Source organism: Mytilus edulis, chromosome 11 (assembly GCF_963676685.1).
Source record: "Mytilus edulis chromosome 11, xbMytEdul2.2, whole genome shotgun sequence".
In the NCBI taxonomy this organism is placed as follows: Eukaryota; Metazoa; Mollusca; class Bivalvia; order Mytilida; family Mytilidae; genus Mytilus; species Mytilus edulis.
The window spans coordinates 2,857,682-2,880,160 of NC_092354.1; the positions used below are offsets into that span (position 1 = coordinate 2,857,682).

The window sequence follows — 22,479 nt, forward strand, 5'->3', positions numbered from 1 at the left end:
CCTGTACCAAGTCAGGAATATGACAGTTCTTGTCCATTCGTTTTTGATGCGTTTTGTTATTTGATTTTCTTCAAATAACTCTTTTAAACTTGATTTAAATCAAACTGATCAATTTATTACGTTTGCAAGATAAATACATGAGATCTCTTTTTTTTTTTTACCTTGAGTGCTTGTGTGTCTCATAAGTCTTTATAAGCTTGGTTCTGACTTTATAATTCACCAGTTATACCTATATTGCATTATTGAAGTGCAAGACAAATTAAAGATAAGAAGATGTGGTATGATAGTCAATGAGACAACTATCAACCAAAAAATAAATTGAGTAAATTTAAGCATCTAGAGGTCACTGTATAGCCTTAAAAAATGGGCAAAACCCATATTGTATAGTAAATATGAACAACAGTTTTATCCAAAAGGATATTTCCCTGAACAATTGTTCGCCTCTAATTCTCTTTAGTTTTTTTGGGCAGCAGGGTTGTTGTCTCGTGTACATGCTCATATTTCCTTTTATTTATATTGTAGCAACTCTGAATATTTGATCTATCTGTGCTTGTAACTTCTGTGGATGCTATTCTATTTGCTAGATCTGTATATGCTATGTCATTTCGTAGAGCGTTGAGAAATTCTGTAAATCCATTTTCATTTCCATGCAAAAGTGTGTCCATTAACTGTCTATTCTTTTGCTCTTGAGATGGACACGCATTTATCTTTTGACAATCCTCAATTTGCAATACTGCATATGATATCAAATGATCTACTATTGTATCATGCTTTACACTGGTAATGATATTTGAATAATTTTTCTGCAGACGAATTTTATACGATGGAACCGTCCTATCTGATAATCCTACAAAAATATAGAATATTTCATTTAATATAAGATTTCCAGTAATCACAAGGTGGTGATAATAAAAATAACCTGGTATCATGGTATAGTGTTGAATAAAACAAAGCAACAATGGGTGATTTATTTAGAATAGGAGTGTCAACACTGACTTTTAACTAATGAATGCACAAAAATATATTTCAGAAGCATATACTTTGTCCAGAAGATCATTATCGAAAGTGATTTATGACTGAACTATAAAGTACACAAAAAAAAATGTATCAACTTCATAAATGTTCCTGTAAATACATAAAACATGATATAAATTACAAATGATCACACTGTTATAATACTAAGTTGTTAGATGATCAAGAAACAAAATGATAGACAAGACAATTACTGAACTACATATTTTTTTTTCTTTTTCTGTTGCTTTGAAATGGTTTTGTTTAGTGTTGCCCGACTAATCTGTATTGCCGATTCATTCATTACATATGTTACTATCTTTGGTCCATTATTTAGGACTGGACCACATTTGTATGGTGTAGAGATACGAATAGTTTAAAGATAATGACATTTTTCACGAGCTAAAAGCAACACGCTGGTGAGGACTGTAATCAGCTTTATTTGAGTACGTTTTCCAACTATAGATATAATGATATCTCGTCTGATAATATAGGCTTCACCTGAAGCAGCATGGTACTAATACAGTACCACAAATTGACAAAGATAATATAGGCTTCACCTGAAGCAGCATGGTACTAATACAGTACCACAAATTGACAAAGATAATATAGGCTTCACCTGAAGCAGCATGGTACTAATACAGTACCACATATTGACAAAGAAAACTTGATATTAAAATTAACAGGAAACAAGAAGCATGTATCAATAGAGTGTACAATGTTAACAAACATATTTGAACCATACTATTCATCGAATTTGAATAAAGGTGTTATTCAGAGGTCGCTCCGATATTCCGACATCCCCATTAGTCCTACACTTTAATAAAGGTGTCAATCAGAGGTCGCCCTGTGCTAAAGATTCAACCAGGATGAAGGGAAACAAACTAACTGCCACTGAAATATGAGGGTAAATCTGTTGATCAAGACCACGTTTGATTTTGTCAGTGTTTATAGACTCCCCTCTTACCTTGATAAATGAGGGTAAATCTGTTGATCAAGATCACGTTTGATTTTATCAGTTTTTATGGACACCCCTCTTACCTTGATAAATGAGGGTAAATCTGTTGATCAAGACCTCGTTTGATTTTGTCAGTTTTTATGGACACCCCTCTTACCTTGATAAATGAGGGTAAATCTGTTGATCAAGACCACGTTTGATTTTATCAGTTTTTATGGACACCCCTCTTACCTTGATAAATGAGGGTATATCTGTTGATCAAGATCACGTTTGATTTTATCAGTTTTTATGGACACCCCTCTGACCTTGATAAATGAGGGTAAATCTGTTGATCAAGACCTCGTTTGATTTTGTCAGTTTTTATGGACACCCCTCTTACCTTGATAAATGAGGGTAAATCTGTTGATCAAGACCACGTTTGATTTTGTCAGTGTTTATGGACACCCCTCTTACCTTGATAAATGAGGGTAAATCTGTTGATCAAGATCACGTTTGATTTTATCAGTTTTTATGGACACCCCTCTGACCTTGATAAATGAGGGTAAATCTGTTGATCAAGACCACGTTTGATTTTATCAGTTTTTATGGACACCCCTCTTACCTTGATAAATGAGGGTAAATCTGTTGATCAAGACCACATTTGATTTTGTCAGTTTTTATGGACACCCCTCTTACCTTGATAAATGAGGGTAAATCTGTTGATCAAGACCACGTTTGATTTAGTCAGTTTTTATGGACACCCCTCTGACCTTGATAAATGAGGGTAAATCTGTTGATCAAGACCACGTTTGATTTTGGCAGTGTTTATGGACACCCCTCTTACCTTGATAAATGAGGGTAAATCTGTTGATCAAGACCACGTTTGATTTTGGCAGTGTTTATGGACACCCCTCTTACCTTGATAAATGAGGGTATATCTGTTGATCAAGACCACGTTTGATTTTGTCAGTTTTTATGGACTCCCCTCTTACCTTGATAAATGAGGGTAAATCTGTTGATCAAGACCACGTTTGATTTTGTCAGTGTTTATGGACACCCCTCTTACCTTGATAAATGAGGGTAAATCTGTTGATCAAGACCACATTTGATTTTGTCAGTTTTTATGGACACCCCTCTTACCTTGATAAATGAGGGTAAATCTGTTGATCAAGACCACGTTTGATTTTGTCAGTGTTTATGGACACCCTCTTACCTTAATAAATGAGGGTAAATCTGTTGATCAAGACCACGTTTGATTTTATCAGTTTTTATGGACACCCCTCTTACCTTGATAAATGAGGGTATATCTGTTGATCAAGACCACGTTTGATTTTGTCAGTTTTTATGGACACCCCTCTTACCTTGATAAATGAGGGTAAATCTGTTGATCAAGACCACGTTTGATTTTGGCAGTGTTTATGGACACCCCTCTTACCTTGATAAATGAGGGTAAATCTGTTGATCAAGACCACGTTTGATTTTATCAGTTTTTATGGACACCCCTCTTACCTTGATAAATTAGGGTAAATCTGTTGATCAAGACCACGTTTGATTTTGTCAGTGTTTATGGACACCCCTCTTACCTTGATAAATGAGGGTAAATCTGTTGATCAAGACCACGTTTAATTTTGGCAGTGTTTATGGACACCCCTCTTACCTTGATAAATGAGGGTAAATCTGTTGACCAAGACCACGTTTGATTTTGTCAGTGTTTATAGACACCCCTCTTACCTTGATAAATGGGGGTAAATCTGTTGATCAAGACCACGTTTGATTTTGTCAGTGTTTATGGACACCCCTCTTACCTTGATAAATGAGGGTAAATCTGTTGATCAAGACAACGTTTGATTTTGTCAGTTTTTATGGACACCCCTCTTACCTTGATAAATGAGGGTAAATCTGTTGATCAAGACAACGTTTGATTTTGTCAGTTTTTATGGACACCCCTCTTACCTTGATAAATGAGGGTAAATCTGTTGATCAAGACCACGTTTGATTTTGTCAGTGTTTATGGACACCCCTCTTACCTTGATAAATGAGAGTATATCTGTTGATCAAGACCACTTTTGATTTTGTCAGTGTTTATGGACACCCCTCTTACCTTGATAAATGAGGGTAAATCTGTTGATCAAGATCACGTTTGATTTTGTCAGTGTTTATGGACACCCCTCTTACCTTGATAAATGAGGGTATATCTGTTGATCAAGACAACGTTTGATTTTATCAGTTTTTATGGACACCCCTCTTACCTTGATAAATGAGGGTAAATCTGTTGATCAAGACCACGTTTGATTTTGTCAGTGTTTATGGACACCCCTCTTACCTTGATAAATGAGGGTAAATCTGTTGATCAAGACAACGTTTGATTTTGTCAGTGTTTATGGACACCCCTCTTACCTTGATAAATGAGGGTATATCTGTTGATCAAGACCACGTTTGATTTTGTCAGTGTTTATGGACACCCCTCTTACCTTGATAAATGAGGGTAAATCTGTTGATCAAGACCACGTTTGATTTTGTCAGTTTTTATGGACACCCCTCTTACCTTGATAAATGAGGGTAAATCTGTTGATCAAGACAACGTTTGATTTTGTCAGTTTTTATGGACACCCCTCTTACCTTGATAAATGAGGGTAAATCTGTTGATCAAGACAACGTTTGATTTTGTCAGTTTTTATGGACACCCCTCTTACCTTGATAAATGAGGGTAAATCTGTTGATCAAGACAACGTTTGATTTTGTCAGTTTTTATGGACACCTCTCTTACCTTGATAAATGAGGGTATATCTGTTGATCAAGACCACTTTTGATTTTGTCAGTGTTTATGGACACCCCTCTTACCTTGATAAATGAGGGTAAATCTGTTGATCAAGATCACGTTTTATTTTTTCACTTTTTATGGACACCCCTCTTTCAATTTACCTTGGAGTTCGGTATAATAGTTATACTTTTGTTTTAAACGGGACAAACATTAAGCCCCGCAATAGGTCACCTAAGGACATCATAGAGTTATTCCAAGGATTATTAGCATGCAGTGTGTGGCATTATCTTTACACGAGACATCAGATATATCCCAATTCTGACTGGCCGTGGTTGCTTATCTATACATCCTGTATTGCCAAAAGAATGCCAAATTATTGCAAAGATTTTACTGCGGTCGGAAAATAGGATAAAAAGGGAACATTTACACTAATTGTAACATATTGTTACTAGGACAATTGGGGGTGACGAGAAGATGAAGAGCAGTCTATCGACATTGAGGAACATATCCAGACCCCACTACTCTCTCTGAAATGGTAAAAATTTTAAAGATTTTATTTACATTGAAAAACATTTTAAAGATCTGATTAAAAAATATGAAAGTTAAAATATCCATAGTATAGTTACACACTCTTCAATATTTGTTTGTTTGTATTGAATGCTTATTAACATTGTTAAACTCAAATGAAAAGGATGGCATTTGTCGTCAAAATGTACTTGCGTTCTATACTTACTGTACATTTGCAATTGAAAGATAAGAAAGCAAAACAAACTATTAATTGATGTATACCAAGAATGTAGTCTGTCTGAAAGCAACGGAAACACACAAGGGCAATGGCACGGGACTAAAATGAGGGTTTGTACGCACACAGAAATGACACAAACAAAATACTTGGGATGCATTTCTATTACCATTATAATTTTCTGTATTCCCACTCTGGGGCGACAAGTCTTTGATATTCCTTTTAAATATTATTTGCTTTGCATAGATTTAACAAATACCAAAGTTGTTTATTTTAGTCAACCGAAGCTCGACCTTACATCTTCCTTAACTATGCGAGATGAGCAAGACATCACTGAAGCGGATGCATACATGGAAGTAATCTGGATCCAAGTTCTTGACTGTAAATCCAAATAAATAGGACAAGGTATTTTCTTGATATCATTTTATTTGCTTATTAGTTCTTTCTAAACACAAGAGACACATCAATACTTATTTGATAAGGGGTGCTACTGGGGTTATATTACCCCAATCTTTCATATAATTTAAATTTTTGAAATTTTCAACTTTTTCATATGTTGCGTAGGTAAAAATGTAACCTTTTCCCATATTGGTTTTGCAGTGTTTGAAAAGTGGAATACCAGAGTGTAAAAAGAAAGAAAATTGTGGATAAAACACAACCGGGAATACTAAGAATGATAACAGACGAAGAAGAATTCACAAATAATAACAACTAGAGGCTCTGAAGAGCCTGTGTCGCTCACCTTGGTATATGTGAATATTAAACAAAAGAAGCAGATAGATTCATGACAAAATTGTGTTTTGGTGATGGTGATGTGTTTGTACATCTTACTTTACTGAACATTCTTGCTGCTTACAATTATCTCTATCTATAATGAACTTGGACCAGTAGTTTCAGTGTAAAATGTTAGTAAAAATTTACAAATTTTATGAAAATTGTTAAAAATTGAGTATAAAGGACAATAACTCCTTAAGGGGTCAATTGACCATTTCAGTCATGTTGACTTATTTGTAAATCTTACTTTTCTGAACATTATTGCTGTTTACAGGTTATCTCTATCTATAATAGTATTCAAGATAATAACCAAAAACAGCAAAATTTCCTTAAAATTACCAATTTAGGGGCAGCAACCCAACAACGGGTTGTCCGATTCAACTGAAAATTTAAGGCCAGATACATCTTTACCTGATAAACAATTTTACCCCAGTCAGATTTGCACTTAATGCTTTGGTTTTTGAGTTATAAGCCGAAAACTGCATTTTACCACTATGTTTCTATTTTAGCCATGGCGGCCATCTTGGTTGGTTAACCGGATCACCGGACACATTTTTCAAACTAGATTCCTTAATGATGATTGTGGCCAAGTTTAGATTAATTTGGCCCAGTAGTTTCAGAGGAGAAGATTTTTGTAAAAGATTACTAAGATTTACGAAAAATGGTTAAAAATTGACTATAAAGGGCAATAACTTCTAAAGGGGTCAACTGACCATTTCGGTCATGTTGACTTATTTGTAAATCTTACTTTGCTGAACATTATTGCTGTTTACAGTTTATCTGTATCTATAATAATATTCAAGACAATTAACCAAAACAGTAAAATGTCCATAAAATTACTAATTTAGGGGCAGCAACCCAACAACGGGTTGTCCGATTCAACTGAAAATTTAAGGCCAGATACATCTTTACCTGATAAACAATTTTACTCAGTCAGATTTGCTCTAAATGCTTTGGTTTTTGAGTTATAAGCCGAAAACTGCATTTTACCACTATGTTTCTATTTTAGCCATGGCGGCCATCTTGGTTGGTTGACCGGATCACCGGACACATTTTTCAAACTAGATCCCTAATGATGATTGTGGCCAAGTTTAGATTAATTTGGCCCAGTAGTTTCAGAGGAGAAGATTTTTGTAAAAGATTACTAAGATTTACGAAAAATGGTTAAAAATTGACTATAAAGGGCAATAACTTCTAAAGGGGTCAACTCACCATTTCGGTCATGTTGACTTATTTGTAAATCTTACTTTGCTGAACATTATTTCTGTTTACAGTTTATCTGTATCTATAATAATATTCAAGACAATTAACCAAAACAGTAAAATGTCCATAAAATTACCGATTCAGGGGCAGCAACCCAACAACAGGTTGTCCGATTCATCTGACAATTTCAGGGCAGATAGATCTTGACCTGATGAACAATTTTACATCATGTTAGATTTGCTCTAAATGCTTTTGTTTTTGAGTATTAAGCCAAAAACCGCATTTTACCTTTATGTTCTATTTCTAGCCATGGATGCCATCTTGGTTGGTCAACCGGGTCACCGGATAAATATTTTAAACTAGATACCCCAATGATGATTGTGGCCAAGTTTGGTAAAATTTGGCCTGGTAGTTTCAGAGGAGAAGATTTTGTAAAAGTTAACGACGCCGGACGCTGGACGCCAAGTGATGGGAAAAGCTCACTTGGCCCTGTGGGCCAGGTGAGCTAGAAAAAAGTGCAAAATGGCGATTCAGAAACCAGATCCCAATGAAACGACAAAAAGTATTTCTGTAAATATAACCTGTTTTCACAGAGATATGTCTCGCCTATTTGTAATTTTGATAATGCAAATACTTAAACATGTAAGTTATGCAAATATTCAAAGCCAATGAACCATGACTGACAGTACATGTTTAAACAATATCCATGGAAATGAGATGTGCCAATGCTTATACAACTGCATTCCAAATAGCATTGACTTATAATAAGTTGTTCCATTGAAACAAACATAAACACAAACATTAACTTGTAAACTATGCAAACGTTTCAAAGTCAAGGAATGAGGGGATTGAGACTTGCAAATGCCAATAAATTTGCATACCAAATATACTTAACATAAGGGGTTCACCTTAAACTAAGCTTATCCCCAACTAATACATATAAACTTCAAAAGTACCATGACTGATGGGGCGGAGCCAAATAATCTCCATGGAAATGAGATAAGCCAATGATTATACAACTGCCATACCAAATATCATAAGTAGTTACCCATAAATATCAATGAACTACCACAAGTCGCTCACCATGAAAGAGGGATAAAGATACCAGAGGGACAGTCAAACTCATAGATAGAAAATAAACTGACAATGTCATGGCCAAACATAAAAATACAAACACACAAAAAAGAACAGACAGAAGACACAACAGAGATAACTAAAGACAAAGCAACACGAACCTCGCCAAAAACTGGGGATGTTCTCAGGTGCTCTGGAAGGGTTAGCAGATCCTGCTCCACATGTGGCACCCATCGTGTTGCTTATGTTATTAAAAATCCGGTAAATGGTCTTTTTCGGTAAGTAAAATTTGTGAAAAAGGAATGGTATTGTAACAACGACATAAGGAACATGTCCGATATCATCTGTGAAACGGTTATTCCATTACGGTAAACTAACTTGTGATGGCGTCCGTATCAATAGGGAGATATGTACTCCGTATGCAGGCGCTGCTGGAATGTTGCTACACAGAAATGGAAAGTTCACAATTGGGAAGCTGAAATCATCTCTTTTGTCGTAGAGTTTTGTTTTCAACTGACCGTCATTGTCAATTTCTAGATGTAAGTCCAGATATAAGGCAGACTTAACTGTATCTGTAGTATCCTTTATCTAAAGTTCGATGGGATAGATTCATTCAACATAGCCACCGAATTTTGTATTATTTACTGATAGAAACAGAGATAAATAAACTCATCATAGATACCAGGACTGAATTGTGTATAAACGCCAGACGCGCGTTTCATTTACAAAAGACTCATCAGTGAAGCTCGAATCAAAAAAAGTAAAAAAATCCAAATTAAGTACAAAGTTGACGAGCATTCAGGACCAATATTCCTAGAAGTTTTGCCAAATACAGATAAGGTAAACTATGCCTGAGTTAGAAAAGCCTTAATATTTCAAACATTTTAAATTTTGTAAACAGTTAATTTTTATATATAACCATATCAAACATTATTCATGTCAACACAAAAAAGTGCTGACTTCTGGGCTGGTGATACCCTCGCGGGGAAATAAATCTTCACCAGCAGTGGCATCGACTCTAACTAGACCTGATCTCAAACTAATTCAAATGATGACGCCAACGCCGCCGTCGCCTTCGGAAACAGCATATCTATATCTCGCTTTTTGACTCTGTCAAGGTGAGACAAAAACTTAAATCCCAATCTGCTGTGAAGGACGAATAGCTTTCAGTTAGGTCACGACTGGCAATTAAGAATATTTCAGACCCTTGGGCTGGAAGTAAGTAGCTTTGTATATTGTCAGTGGTGGTGTTTTAAATCCAAATGTGCCAAAGTAACAAAGTAACAGAACAAAACCAACCTGGTAAGTGTATACAAAACAAGCTAACTATACCTTTATACTCATCAGGTACTGATGTTGTACTTGGGCCCATTTTCTCTGAAGCACATTTCAAATCATTAGCTATATCTTCGTATCCATGAATACGTAATCCATCAACAAACACACTGTAGGCAGGTTCCCTCCTCTTGCTCACAATATCCAGCAATGCTTTGTTCTGATCATCTTGTCCAGCATGTTGTTCAATACGACGTCTGTCATCTACTGATATCACCAGATGTGTCATCATATGATCTAAAATTTGGCTGGTTTGTATGTTCTGTATGATTCTATCTGCATTATCTTTGATTCTATCTGTAATCAAACAGATTTATTATTCATTAGATCATTAGTGTATGACTTTTTTTCACATATGGCATGCAATGTTAGAGTGAATAAGAATATAAATTCCTTTAAAACTGTATCTTTACATTAACATGTTCTTTCTCTTATTCTTATGCAATGTTAGAGTAAATAAGGAAAATTCCTTTAAAACTGTATCTTTACATTAAAATGTTCTCTTATTGTATTATGCAACCAACAGATAACACAGACATGTTAACAAGGGCACTGTCTGCATATTTTTTTGGAAGGCAAAGAGACTGATGCATACAAAGCAAATGTTCATGGTTTGGGAATTTCCATAAATGTTATCTTGTAGATTCAGAGAAATTTGAAAAAGTGTTTGGCAAATAAACAATTGTGATCAATGCTAAATAATGATACTAATAAATCTTTCAAAGGCTAAACACAGCCTGTACCGATTCTAGCAGCTTTTCAGTTTTGATTGATTTTTTTGTAATGAGTTCAAATGTTTTCTGTTTAATTGGTTTTTTTTATTGTAAGTTACTATACGAAAAAAAAACACCAATAATTGTTATTAATTTACTCTAGGTAAGATAATATTTTTTTTTCAAAGCTAGTACGAACAATATTTTATGTTTGATGGATCGTATAGTTTATCTTATTGAAAAGACTTACAGACATATAAAATGTTTACCTACTTTGAAATAGTATTACCTGTTACTGTTTCTACAGCTCTCAGTGTTTTCGGATGAACATTCTTTACAACCTCCTCTAAACACCGTGCACCTTTTCTACTATTTACCAAAGCTTGTTCAAGGACACGTATTGTAGGTCGTACTAATTTGTCTCTCCTCCAAGTAAATAAGACTTCCTTACTCTGGGCAGTCAAGTCACAATTACATTTATCTATATTCTCTAAATCTGCTATGGACAATCCAAGTTCTGTTCCTAGTTGAAAGACCATTTTACCAATCTGTGGTGATATGTTATCTAATATTTCATCTGTAGGAATTGAATCTAAGATATCGTCTGGAATATCTGTATGAAAAACAAATGTTTATGCTGCCAAAAATAGAAATTAGGTAAACATTTGGAGGATTTTTTTCTATAAAGTATTTCCGAACACTAAAAACTACATTTTTTTAACTCTGTTTTATGATGTTACAATGCTGCTGGCCTTTTTTTCGGCACAAGAAACATATATTTAAATATAATATTTAGATCTTATCGGGGCCTTTTATAGCTGACTATGCGGTATTGGCTTTGCTCATTGTTGAAGGCCGTACGGTGACCTATAGTTGTTATATAGACTCGTAAGTAGCTTTCCCACTTAGAAGAGTTGCAGGACCAAAGTAAAAGCAAAATTGAAGTATCACATGCATCACTCAAAAGTATTGAATTTCTTCTTTGGTGCAAATTTAAATTATAATTGTACCATTTCAATGTGTTTGGCAAAATAGTATGGACCATAAATGCAAAATGGTGCAATCAATACAAACAGCATAAAATCATAACAATAAGTGCTCAAAATCAAGTTCATTGAATATGTTGATTAACAACAAATGCACGTTACATGCGTTACACAGTTAAACTTAATATGTTAGAAAATCCAGGAAATGTCAGAAACTAACTCTGGGTGTACCATCATCGGGAATGCTCAAACTAAAACATTTCAATGTAAGGGATGTATAAATACAATTGAACGTACGGAACTTTGTAAACATAAACGAAAAACTTAATCAATACCATGCATGTGAAAAACAAAGGTTAAGGCAATTTTATATATGTGTGAACTTTCGTCATTTAACATATTGCATCAACTGATGAGTGATCTATGATTTACAGATGTTTGACAATCACAAAGACAAACCACTAAATATCTTCTACAAATCTGTTTGGAGAGGGGACAATAAAAGTACTAATAATCATGATCGAGTGAAAGAAGCCTGATGTAAATATCTTTATAGTGCTAATTACTTACTAGACATCACTTGTTTTCTCCTCCGCATCTGTAAACAATTAATATCAGACATTAAATTGTTTACAATGACTAAGCGGCAACAGCTTTTGCAAATGTTACACAATGTTTATATTAGACCATTGTCAACAGACGAGCTAAAGGAATGAAGCATTTCCCCTTCTAAACAAGAAATCATACTTAAACAATATGCTTAGACAAAAGGCTTTTAGAGTGACAGCAAACCGGCTTTTCCTGCAGAGGTCGAACAGTTGAGCAAGTATTGATACAACATTTAAGCTTAACACAGCTCTGAATTTGGATTGTGATTGAATATTTGAAATAGATTAACAGAGCTCCAGATAAGAATTCACAAATTGGGTTTTTTACCCACCATTTTCTTATATAATTGGGTGATAAAGTTTTTTAATTGCATTATCAATTCCAATTAACCCCTCATGTTAATATCAAATTGGGTTTTTCATCACCAAGCTTCTTAATGTATTGGGTTTTTTCATCAACACAATATTGAATATTTAGGCAATATCAACCCCAGATTTTTTTCCATCTTAAATATGTTTCTTTTTTTGTTTAGCTGTTTTATTTGGTTTAGGGTTTATAAGGTTATTTGCTAGCTGTTTTATTTGGTGTATTGACTGAGAAGCAATTGTAGGTTTAATTTGTGTTCCGTTCCAAACCTTCTGCCAGTTTTGTATTTTCTCATATAAACTGTAAAAAAAACGGATATGTGTATTCACAGGCACTCGTCTTGTACCTTTCCCTAAGCTTTTCAAAAGAAGCAGAAAATATGCTTCTATTCAATATTTTTACCGGACATTCACTTTTGTTTTAATTCAATGTATGTTAAATCCCGAGCAATGCGAAAAAAATATGACTTCATGACACACACTAATTGGATAAACGCAGAGAAGATTGAAATGTTTTCAAAAACACGTGTACCTATTGAGCAACGGAAAACTCTAACAGGGACCCCTTTCAGCTACTTGATGCAGGGATCTATTTTTAGAACGAAAGGAAATTTCCAATTATAAATATTATAAAAATAGTTTATGCAACAGATAAGGGTAAATAACGCAAATGGTAGCCAATAAAAGGGTTGAGAACTCATGGTTTTGGAATATAATTGGGTTTTCCTTTGAATTAATTAGGTTATTGAACCCTGCAATGGACAATTGCATTGGATTTTTTATCATTTGTATTGCATGATTACGCAAATACGCAGCTTATCTGGAGCTCTGGATTAGTATCTAATTAATAATGAAGATGTTTTTAAATCTGAGTCCCAGACAGGATCATGTAAAAATAAAAAAATAACACACACAACAAAAATAAAATACCACATAACAACTGTGACATCTACCTTCATAACACACATGACTTTAAAAAAATAGTTTTAAAAGAAATTTTGACAACTAATGACGAAAATTAATTGAACAGAATCCATATACTTAATTCTATCATTACTGGTACATGGAACAAGTTTCAGTTATTTCCAATTGAACAGAATCCATACACTTAATGTTATCATTACTGGTTCATGGAACAAGTTTGAGTTATTTCCATTTGAACAGAAATTGTTTAACTAATAAAACAAACAGTTCTGTAAAATTAGATATGATTTAACCACTTAAATTAGATATGATGTTACACAATGTATATCTATTTTCAAATTTAAATCAAATATAATTAATAGTTCCAAATATTATTTCTTTCATTTGTCACAAACTAATATAGATCTGCAACTTATCAATCCATGTCAACAACTTTATCTACACAATGTAATGTAATGAAAAAAGAAAAAATCACAAAAATACTGAACTTAGAGGAAAATCAATTCGGAAAGTCCATAATCACATGGCAAAATCAAATAACAAAACGTATCAAAAACGAATGGACAAGAACTGTCATATTCCTGACTTGGTACAGGCATTTTCAAATGTAGAAAATGGTGGATATATATCCTTTAATATAAAGATAATTATCTAGTTAAAGGAGTTCACTTTATCAAAACAAATATATATATATAGCATTCAGAAAATTAGTTTATACAGATAAACAAACAAACCTACAACAAAATTCTTCAAACAATTTACCAAAGAAAAGACAAAAAAAAACAAAAATGTCATTTATCATTAATACAATATGGTTTGAAAATCTTTTAAAAAATGAGTTATTTCCCTTTGAACAGAAATGGAGTAATTTAGAAGTATTTCATCAAAAGTTGAATTCTTAGGAAAGGGCGATAATTCAACAACGAGAAAAGCTAAAATCGTGAACATTGAACTTGACCTTCATTTAGTCACATGAAACAATATATCTAGATTTGTCAAAGGGTTTTTATGTAATTGAACGGACACTGTTTGGCAGCCGTCCTCCCGACCACCCGCCCGCTGTACATCCCCAAATCAGTCCCGATTTTTCCTTCGAAAATCCTGTTAAAACATAAATAAATGGACTGTGCCAATTTTTTTTAAACTGTTTTCAAAATATTAACAATAAACGCATTAGAGTATTGAAAACATCAGCCTTGCTATTCAACTTAATAGTAGAGCTTAAACCAAAATCTTTGGAAAGCCAATGCAATAATTATCAATTATGAAACTGGTTTAAGCATTAACACCATATATATGAAAAGGTTGTGTCAATGCTTATTTATATACTTGAGAACTGAAATGAGGAAATTTCGAGTGTTTTTAATCCTTAATGGACAATTAATTTACAGGAATAAAAACCATTTATAATGATATGTCTGTCCCCTCAAGATCTCTTACTATAAGGATGATAATTCCATGTGGCAACAACTCAAAATAATTGTAAACACAATTCTGCCAAAGTCTATTAAAAATTCAAACCATCTTAACGAAAAGCGTGACTTGTGTCTCCATGGATTGAGTATTGTATGACTGCTATCTAACTTTGAATCTTTTCCTTGCACTTAAGAGAATAAGGGGCAGATAATGCCAACATGGACAATCAAAACTAAATCGAAGATAAACTGACAAAGCCATGGCAAAAGCAAAAAATTACGAAAGACCAACAAGTATACAAAACACTAAAACTAAAGACTGAGCAAAGCGAACCTCATTTTAAACCATGGTTGATAGCATATGTGCAACAGAAGAAGGGTTATCAGATTCTGTTCCAGTCGCCATGTAACTACTATATAGTCTGTTGATAAATTATATCAAGGAATGAGGCATCACCTAATAGCGAATTGGTAACTGACCATTCACTACCCATACAAAATGAAAACAACATGTAATAATTTTCATGACTTGGAAGAACTTTCCTGGATTTACCGTTATCAGTAACCAGCTAGAAGCCTCATATTTAAAAGCCAAGAATGGATAAGAACCGACACAGTTGAAGATTTATATACCCCAAAAAAAATAGCCAAATTCATCTAAAGCAAACTTTGCCTGAGGGAGTTAGCATATGTTTTATTTTTATATTTAAAAAAATTATAAACAGACAACTTCAGAAACGTTTGTTATAAATCATGTCAGTACGATGATACTGACTGATAGTATCGACCGAGTGCTGTAAAAAATGAAAACAATAAGTTACAAGAGAGTTAATTGGTGCATGCACCAAATTTGTGGGTCGGAAATACGGAGGTTTTTGGTGTAAAAACAAGTGCAAAATATTATATAAACAATCTGTATATTGAGTTGACTTTAATCCTCAATTGCCAGAATTGGTCCAATCCAATTAGTTATGATAATGCTATAAAATATATCTTAATTATGCAGTTTATGAAATCGAATATCTTTTAAGTGCAGTTGATGAAATGGAATATCATCTTATTCATTTTCAAGACTTGATTTTGAAACTCGTGACTATCAAAGTTGCATCTACTGACAAAATATTTGTATTCCTCATCTCAGATATAAACTTAAACGCAGCCTTTCACCTCATTTACTCATCAATTAATTTTATGTCAAGATGACATATTTTTTGACTATTACAGATGCATCTACTGACAAAATATTATTTCTCCACGAGTTGTATCTCAGAGATGGACTCAAACACAAACTTTAACCAGTCACTCATGTGAAATGTAGGTCAAGATAACCTTATTTTTAGAAGGACCCCTTGGTTATTCAAGACGCATCTATGAACAAAATCTCATGAACTATGACTTATACTTCCACAGATAGATGGAGAGCCGTAGTGTAGTGGTAAGTGCACCGGACTACTAACACAAATGTTCCTGGTTGTATCCCCGTTACGGGGAGAACATTTCAGGGAGTGAATTTTCGGCTCTCCCTTGACACCGTTTGTGAGTATGATCTTGAGAAACGATGATAGTCCATTGGAAGGGGGCGATAAATGGCTGACCCGTATTGTGAGAGAGCCATATCCCTTGCACGTAAAAGACACTCTTGTAGATATCGAAAAAGAGAAGGCTAATAGCACTCGCACCTGCAAAGTGGACAGGGATTAAAATAAGTTGCTATAACTTGTTTCCCATTCCACTATAAATAAACTTAATATGTTTAAACTAGATAGATTGAATTTAACTTTGTGATGGACAGATGAAACACTATATCCCTTCCCCAACTTCGTTTGACAAAAGATATAAAAAGCTTAAAGCAAACAAATATCAAATTATTCCTCTCAGTAAAGCATGTAAAGGTTGATGTAGCTTTGTATGACATTTAACCATGAATTCTGCTCAAACCGATGCGAAGGGTCAACTTGAACTTACTACCAGTTATGAGAAATATTGATCATTGTTGAATGCCTCATGGTGACTTGAAGATGAAGGACAACAATAAAAACGTTCCATATTTGGGTTTTACCATGTATTGATATTAATATTGTCTCATGTACATTTACTTCACATCCCTTCATATTTTCATTGGGTAAATGACAGACTAAAAAACTGCTTCATACTACAACTAAAAATCAGAAACCTTCAGGCAGTATAGAAAATTATTCTCTTCGTAACAACTTACAAATCCTTGACAAAATGTTTTTATTATAATCTGTTTGGTTGAAGTAAAATTGCAAAGTATTAACAAACACCAAGTGGATATTTGAAAGGTTTGAAGATCACTTTCAGTTACTGAAACATGTTACCTATAAATTATAAAAACTGTATATAATAATGAAAATAAAATATAAAATAACTATTTTGAGAAAATAACGCAAACTATTAATCGTTTCTCATTGTTCCGACGAGTTGTTGTAAGAACATGGCACCTTGTCTAAAAATAACCCAAATACAGTTAAAAGAATGAACATTCATTGTTAGAAATATTTGGCATCTTCTTCTCATATCAAAATTAATAAAAAATGTACTTATTTCAATTACCTAAAATCATTTATTTTCATATACTACAGAAAATAATAATGTAGATCCTTGATGTTATGCCATCAATCATAATTTGTTTAATTTTTCAACTGATATTTGCCTTAGTGAACTAATTTACAAATAACAAAAATTGTCCTTTTCCAATTTTGATTTTCTAGCATTGATAACTATATGCAAGAAGATTTGTTATATAATATATACAACTGTTAACATAGATATATGTTTTGTTTGTAGCCAAAAATAAAAATGCATTGTACTAAAGCGGATATATCTTGTTTTAAAGCACACTTATTTATTGACCTGAATAATAAGTTACTCTTATTGTGAATTTTGCATCCAAGTGGCCTTGACGATACAATTGCATTCAGAATTATAACTGATTACCATATATTGATCTTTTACCATAAGTTTTTTTTTAACAAAATACATAAATAACACAAAGAGCGACATTTTGTTCATGTCTCCTGAATCTGTAGGGGTGAGTTGGAGGGTAAAAAAAACAGAAGAAAAAGACATGAAGAAAATGAGTAATTTATCAGTATCATACATAGCTTACCATACATAAGGTATGCGTTGTTATCTTCATTTCGATTAAGCCTTTGGCCAAATCTCCAAAACGTATGCCATTGTTCTCTCTCAAATCAATAAGTGTTAAAAACTTGACCATTTGTGTATTTCTTGGGTAATTCTCTACCATATCATTCCATTCTGTTTCTTCCATGTCAAGATGAATAGCTAAATCATGTATCATGCGTGTCTCACAATTAACAGACAGATGAAGTAACTCTGTGTTACTTGGAATCTGAGATAATGCATCTTCACTCAAACCTTAAATTAATATATAACAAATATATATGACAAATCTTTACAGATACACTACAGAAACATACAGCTTTAACAACATATAATATATTTATACAAGGATAACTATCATATTTTCTAAGAAAATGGTTTAACCTATTTTTATAGCAAGATAAATCTCCCCTTTAATTGACAGTTGTTAATAGCCGCATTATATTGACAAAATTTGATGATAATCCCAAATATAGATAATTGGAAAACTTTACAATAATTTGTATCTAGCAGTCAAATGATCTTCTCAGTATACGACTTATTTATTTACATTATTCATAAAAACTGAGTTTTGATATCAAATGAAAGTAGATGAAAATATTATACTTATACTGAATAACGCAACTGTTCACAAATTGTAATACAACGCTGTATACTTAGCCCGCTACACATGATATTTAATGATACATCTCTCTGACATTCCTGGTACATGTACTATCAATCTTTCTCAAATTACAAAGTTTAAGTCGCCTATAGAAATTGGTTGATATGCATGATGTGTCTGTGATACAAAAAAAATAGAAAACCAACAGAAGACTTGTTGTTTATGGAATTGCATATTAAGATACAAAATGTCTTCTATAACTATAATTTACCGATAGCTTCTTATCTTATTGTGAAATTTTAACTAAATGCACATTTGATTGGTGTAATTTGTAAGAACAGCAGGTAATGCTTTCTTTTTTGACATCTGGTATCGTTCAACTTTTAGCTCCAGAGATTTTCTTATGATTTGATTTGTTCCAAAAGTTCAACACCAGTAATCATCAATTGTCAATTTATTTAAAGCAGATGTTTAGTTCATATATAGAACTGTTTTTTAACGAGAAAACAAATTTCATTCAATTTCCCTCTAATGTATTATGCATCATCTGCAATGAGAATCCAGTGATGCATACTAAGAACCAATTGGACATCTGTTCAAAAATAAGTGTTATTGATTCCTTGCCATATTTAGCCTCTGAGGTCATTGTCTCAATGTATATTTTCAGAATGTTTATGTTATTTTCAGTGTATTTCTTTTTAAGATCATATGAGCAGTTTGATGTCATCTCCAAAGTATTTTGGTTGGAATCGTAGCAGGAAGTTCTTCACAAATTCGATGTTTGATGACAAAAAACAAGAACTTTGTTGCTATCGTTCCTTTTTTTTTTGTAAAAAAAAACCCTCACTGTTTAATCAAAAGATGTAACTGACCTGTGAATGGGGAATTAAACTTGGTATAATTTAGTGTCTAATGAAATCAACCGTTAAATAGTAAAAGAATAGATTTATTACGAAACCCAAGAGCATTGAAATCAAATAATTCTCATATGTTATATCATTTACAACTAAGGTATCCTAGGGGTTGACACCTTCATGGTTTAATAAGTTCAGTCAGTTAAGGAAGTATCACTGACAGATCATGTCAGTTCGTTATTAACTCTTTAGGTATTATTCTATCAATAACAAAACACAAAGTTAAATACAAAACACATAACTATACCTGTACAATCCGGATCACACTGCTTTTGTTTCTATTAAAGGAAAACAAATATATAATTGTAAATTCAACATACACAAGAAACAGCACAGACACTAGTTATAACAAAGCATATACTAAACACAACAATTTGAACTATTAACAGTAACTATGACCTGAATTCGATTAATTAACATTGACAAATCTTTCTGTAAATATCTTATTAGCTAACTGCAAACAGATTAAGCTTAGAGTTGATATAAAACTCAATAAGGTAAACTCCCTCGTGAAATGTAAGTAATGTCATAATAAGAAAACAACAATGCGTCCATAGTACACAGATGCTCCACCTGCATTATTACTTTCTGTGTTCAGTGGACCGTAAAATTGGGGTCAAAACACTAATTTGGCATTAAAAGTAGAAAGTTCATAGGGAACTGGTGTACAAAGTTTCAACTTCAACTAAATCTCTTTATTGTGGTAGGGGAAATTAAGTGATTACACAAAAAACTTGAATATTCAATGCTAGTATTCAAACCTGTTTCTGGTTCCAAACCTTCCAGTTGAGTGTAATGTCGTCACCATGGTTACAAACGCACTCATCAGTTTTTAAAGCTAATCTTTCTTCTGGAAAGTAACAGATAAATCTTGAGCAGGAATACTCAGTGTGAAATGGTAGTTGACTGATGACTTTTTCGTGGACAGTGGACTGATAAAATTCCTAAATCCTCTCCAATGTTAAATGCAAACATTCTCTGACACTAGTGGCTATCTCAGGAACTATCAGGCCCTTGGAGCGTTTGTGGACTAGGTACAGTAAGATCTTGTTACCTTCTACACAGACAACGATATCATGCTCTTTATCAACTGATAACCCAACAAACCCAGAAAACATAAGTTTCCTTCCACGGTATTGTTTTAATGTCCACATACTGAGACATGCACATATGAGACGATTTGGTAAGGCAGGAGGTATGATGGTTCCTTTGAAAACAAAGGCCAAACTTACAGTCCTCTCTGGTGTACATTCTTGTGTCAAGAAATCTGTATCATTTCTTTGGGTAAGCATACAGGGTACAAAGAAGTTTTCTATTGGTAGACGACTTCCTGTTTTTGTATCATATCTCCGTTGTTCGGATACGATATCTAGATGTATCAGCATATCAAATATGTACTCTTTAAATGGTAAAATCTGACGGAATTCTTCTTGTTCCCAAATCTGGTAGAGGTCTCCTTTTTGTATCATTCCATTTTCAGACATCTTTTTGAAGGTTTTCCTTGTTTTATTTTCTTTGGGCCAAAATGCAACATCTATAAATATGAAATAAAAAAGATGTTATCAGACTTCATATATAGTTTATATTATGAGGTAATACCGGTCTATAAAAGCTAAATGATCAAACAATTGGTATCGCTCACTTAGATCATCACTGGAAAAAACAATTTATCCTAATATTTAAATTAAATGTCTTTTATATCAGAACACATCAAAAAATATTTGTTTGTCTAGTCTGTTATAACAGGATTTGATATCAGATCAAAGTTGAATCATTTCCCATTTGTAAGAAAATAATCTGAAACAAGGCTTGCATGTGCTGTGGGAAAAACTGTGAGTTTTCAAATGTTTGCATGGTTTCTACATGTTTTCTGTAGAAGAAACACTAAGAATGATGCATGGCAGTCATCCATGATGACATCTTGTCAGTCAATTACTGTCGTTCATATTTTTATTTTCCAGCTTTTAGCACATAAAGTTTACTCCTCAGTTACTATTTATTCTAATTACATGAAGTAAACAAATATTTTGAATGATTACCTTGATTAAATACATTCCTTTTGGGTGGGTAATTTATTAGTTTTGAGGTAACTTCTCAAGCTGTGATCGTATATATAAAGAAGACATTTATGTTAAATACACTGAATGTGATTTTTTCCTTGACAAATACATGAAATATGATATTTATAAAATAGGGGCGAAATATACCAGAGGGATATTCAAACTGACATCGCCATGGCTAAAAAAGAAAAAGACAAACAGACAAATTTGATATTATAAAATAGGGGCAAAATATACCAGAGGGACATTCAAACTCATAAACTGACATCGCCATGGCTTAAAAAGAAAAAGACAAACAGACAAATATGATATTATAAAACAGGAGCGAAATATACCAGAGGGACATTCAAACTCATAAACTGAAAATGCGATGACTAAAAAAAAACAACAGACAAATATGATATTATAAAATAGAAGCGAAATATAACAGAGGGACATTAAAACTCATAAACTGACATCTCCAAGGCTAACAAAGAAAAAGACAAACAGACTAATATGATATTATAAAAAAGGGGCGAAATATAACAGAGGGACATTCATACTCATAAACTGACATTGCCATGGGTAACAAAGAAAAGACAAACAGACTAATATGATATTATAAAATAGGGGCGAAATATAACAGAGGGACATTCATACTCATAAACTGACATCGCCATGGCAAAAAAAGAAAAAGACAAACAGACAAATATGATAGTATAAAACAGGAGCGAGATATACCAGAGGGACATTCAAACTCATAAACTGACATTGCCATAGATACGACATAATCCGTTATCATCTGTGAAACTAATATTTCATAACAGTCAACCAACTCGTGATGGTGTCCGTAAAAATTTCTTTCAACTTCACTGTTTGGTTTAATTTAGCAGGAATTTCTGCTCTATTGGTGAGGATCAGATTTC

At 33.2% G+C, this 22,479-nt stretch overlaps 2 protein-coding genes across 2 annotated transcripts in view; both read right to left on the reverse strand.

The window, feature by feature from the left end:
* LOC139493894 (uncharacterized) overlaps positions 1-22,479 on the reverse strand; it is a 482,493-nt gene that overhangs the window by 363,812 nt on the left and 96,202 nt on the right. The gene's annotated exons all lie outside the window — the stretch shown is intronic.
* LOC139493897 (uncharacterized) lies at positions 210-20,958 on the reverse strand. Its single transcript, XM_071282063.1, has 7 exons — positions 20,276-20,958; positions 19,762-19,792; positions 17,980-18,251; positions 12,107-12,134; positions 10,840-11,163; positions 9,835-10,134; positions 210-847 (listed from the first exon to the last, which is right to left on the reverse strand). The coding sequence occupies exons 3-7, from the start codon at positions 18,172-18,174 to the stop codon at positions 444-446; spliced, it is 1,251 nt and encodes a 416-aa protein (XP_071138164.1). The 5' UTR covers positions 18,175-18,251; positions 19,762-19,792; positions 20,276-20,958; the 3' UTR covers positions 210-443.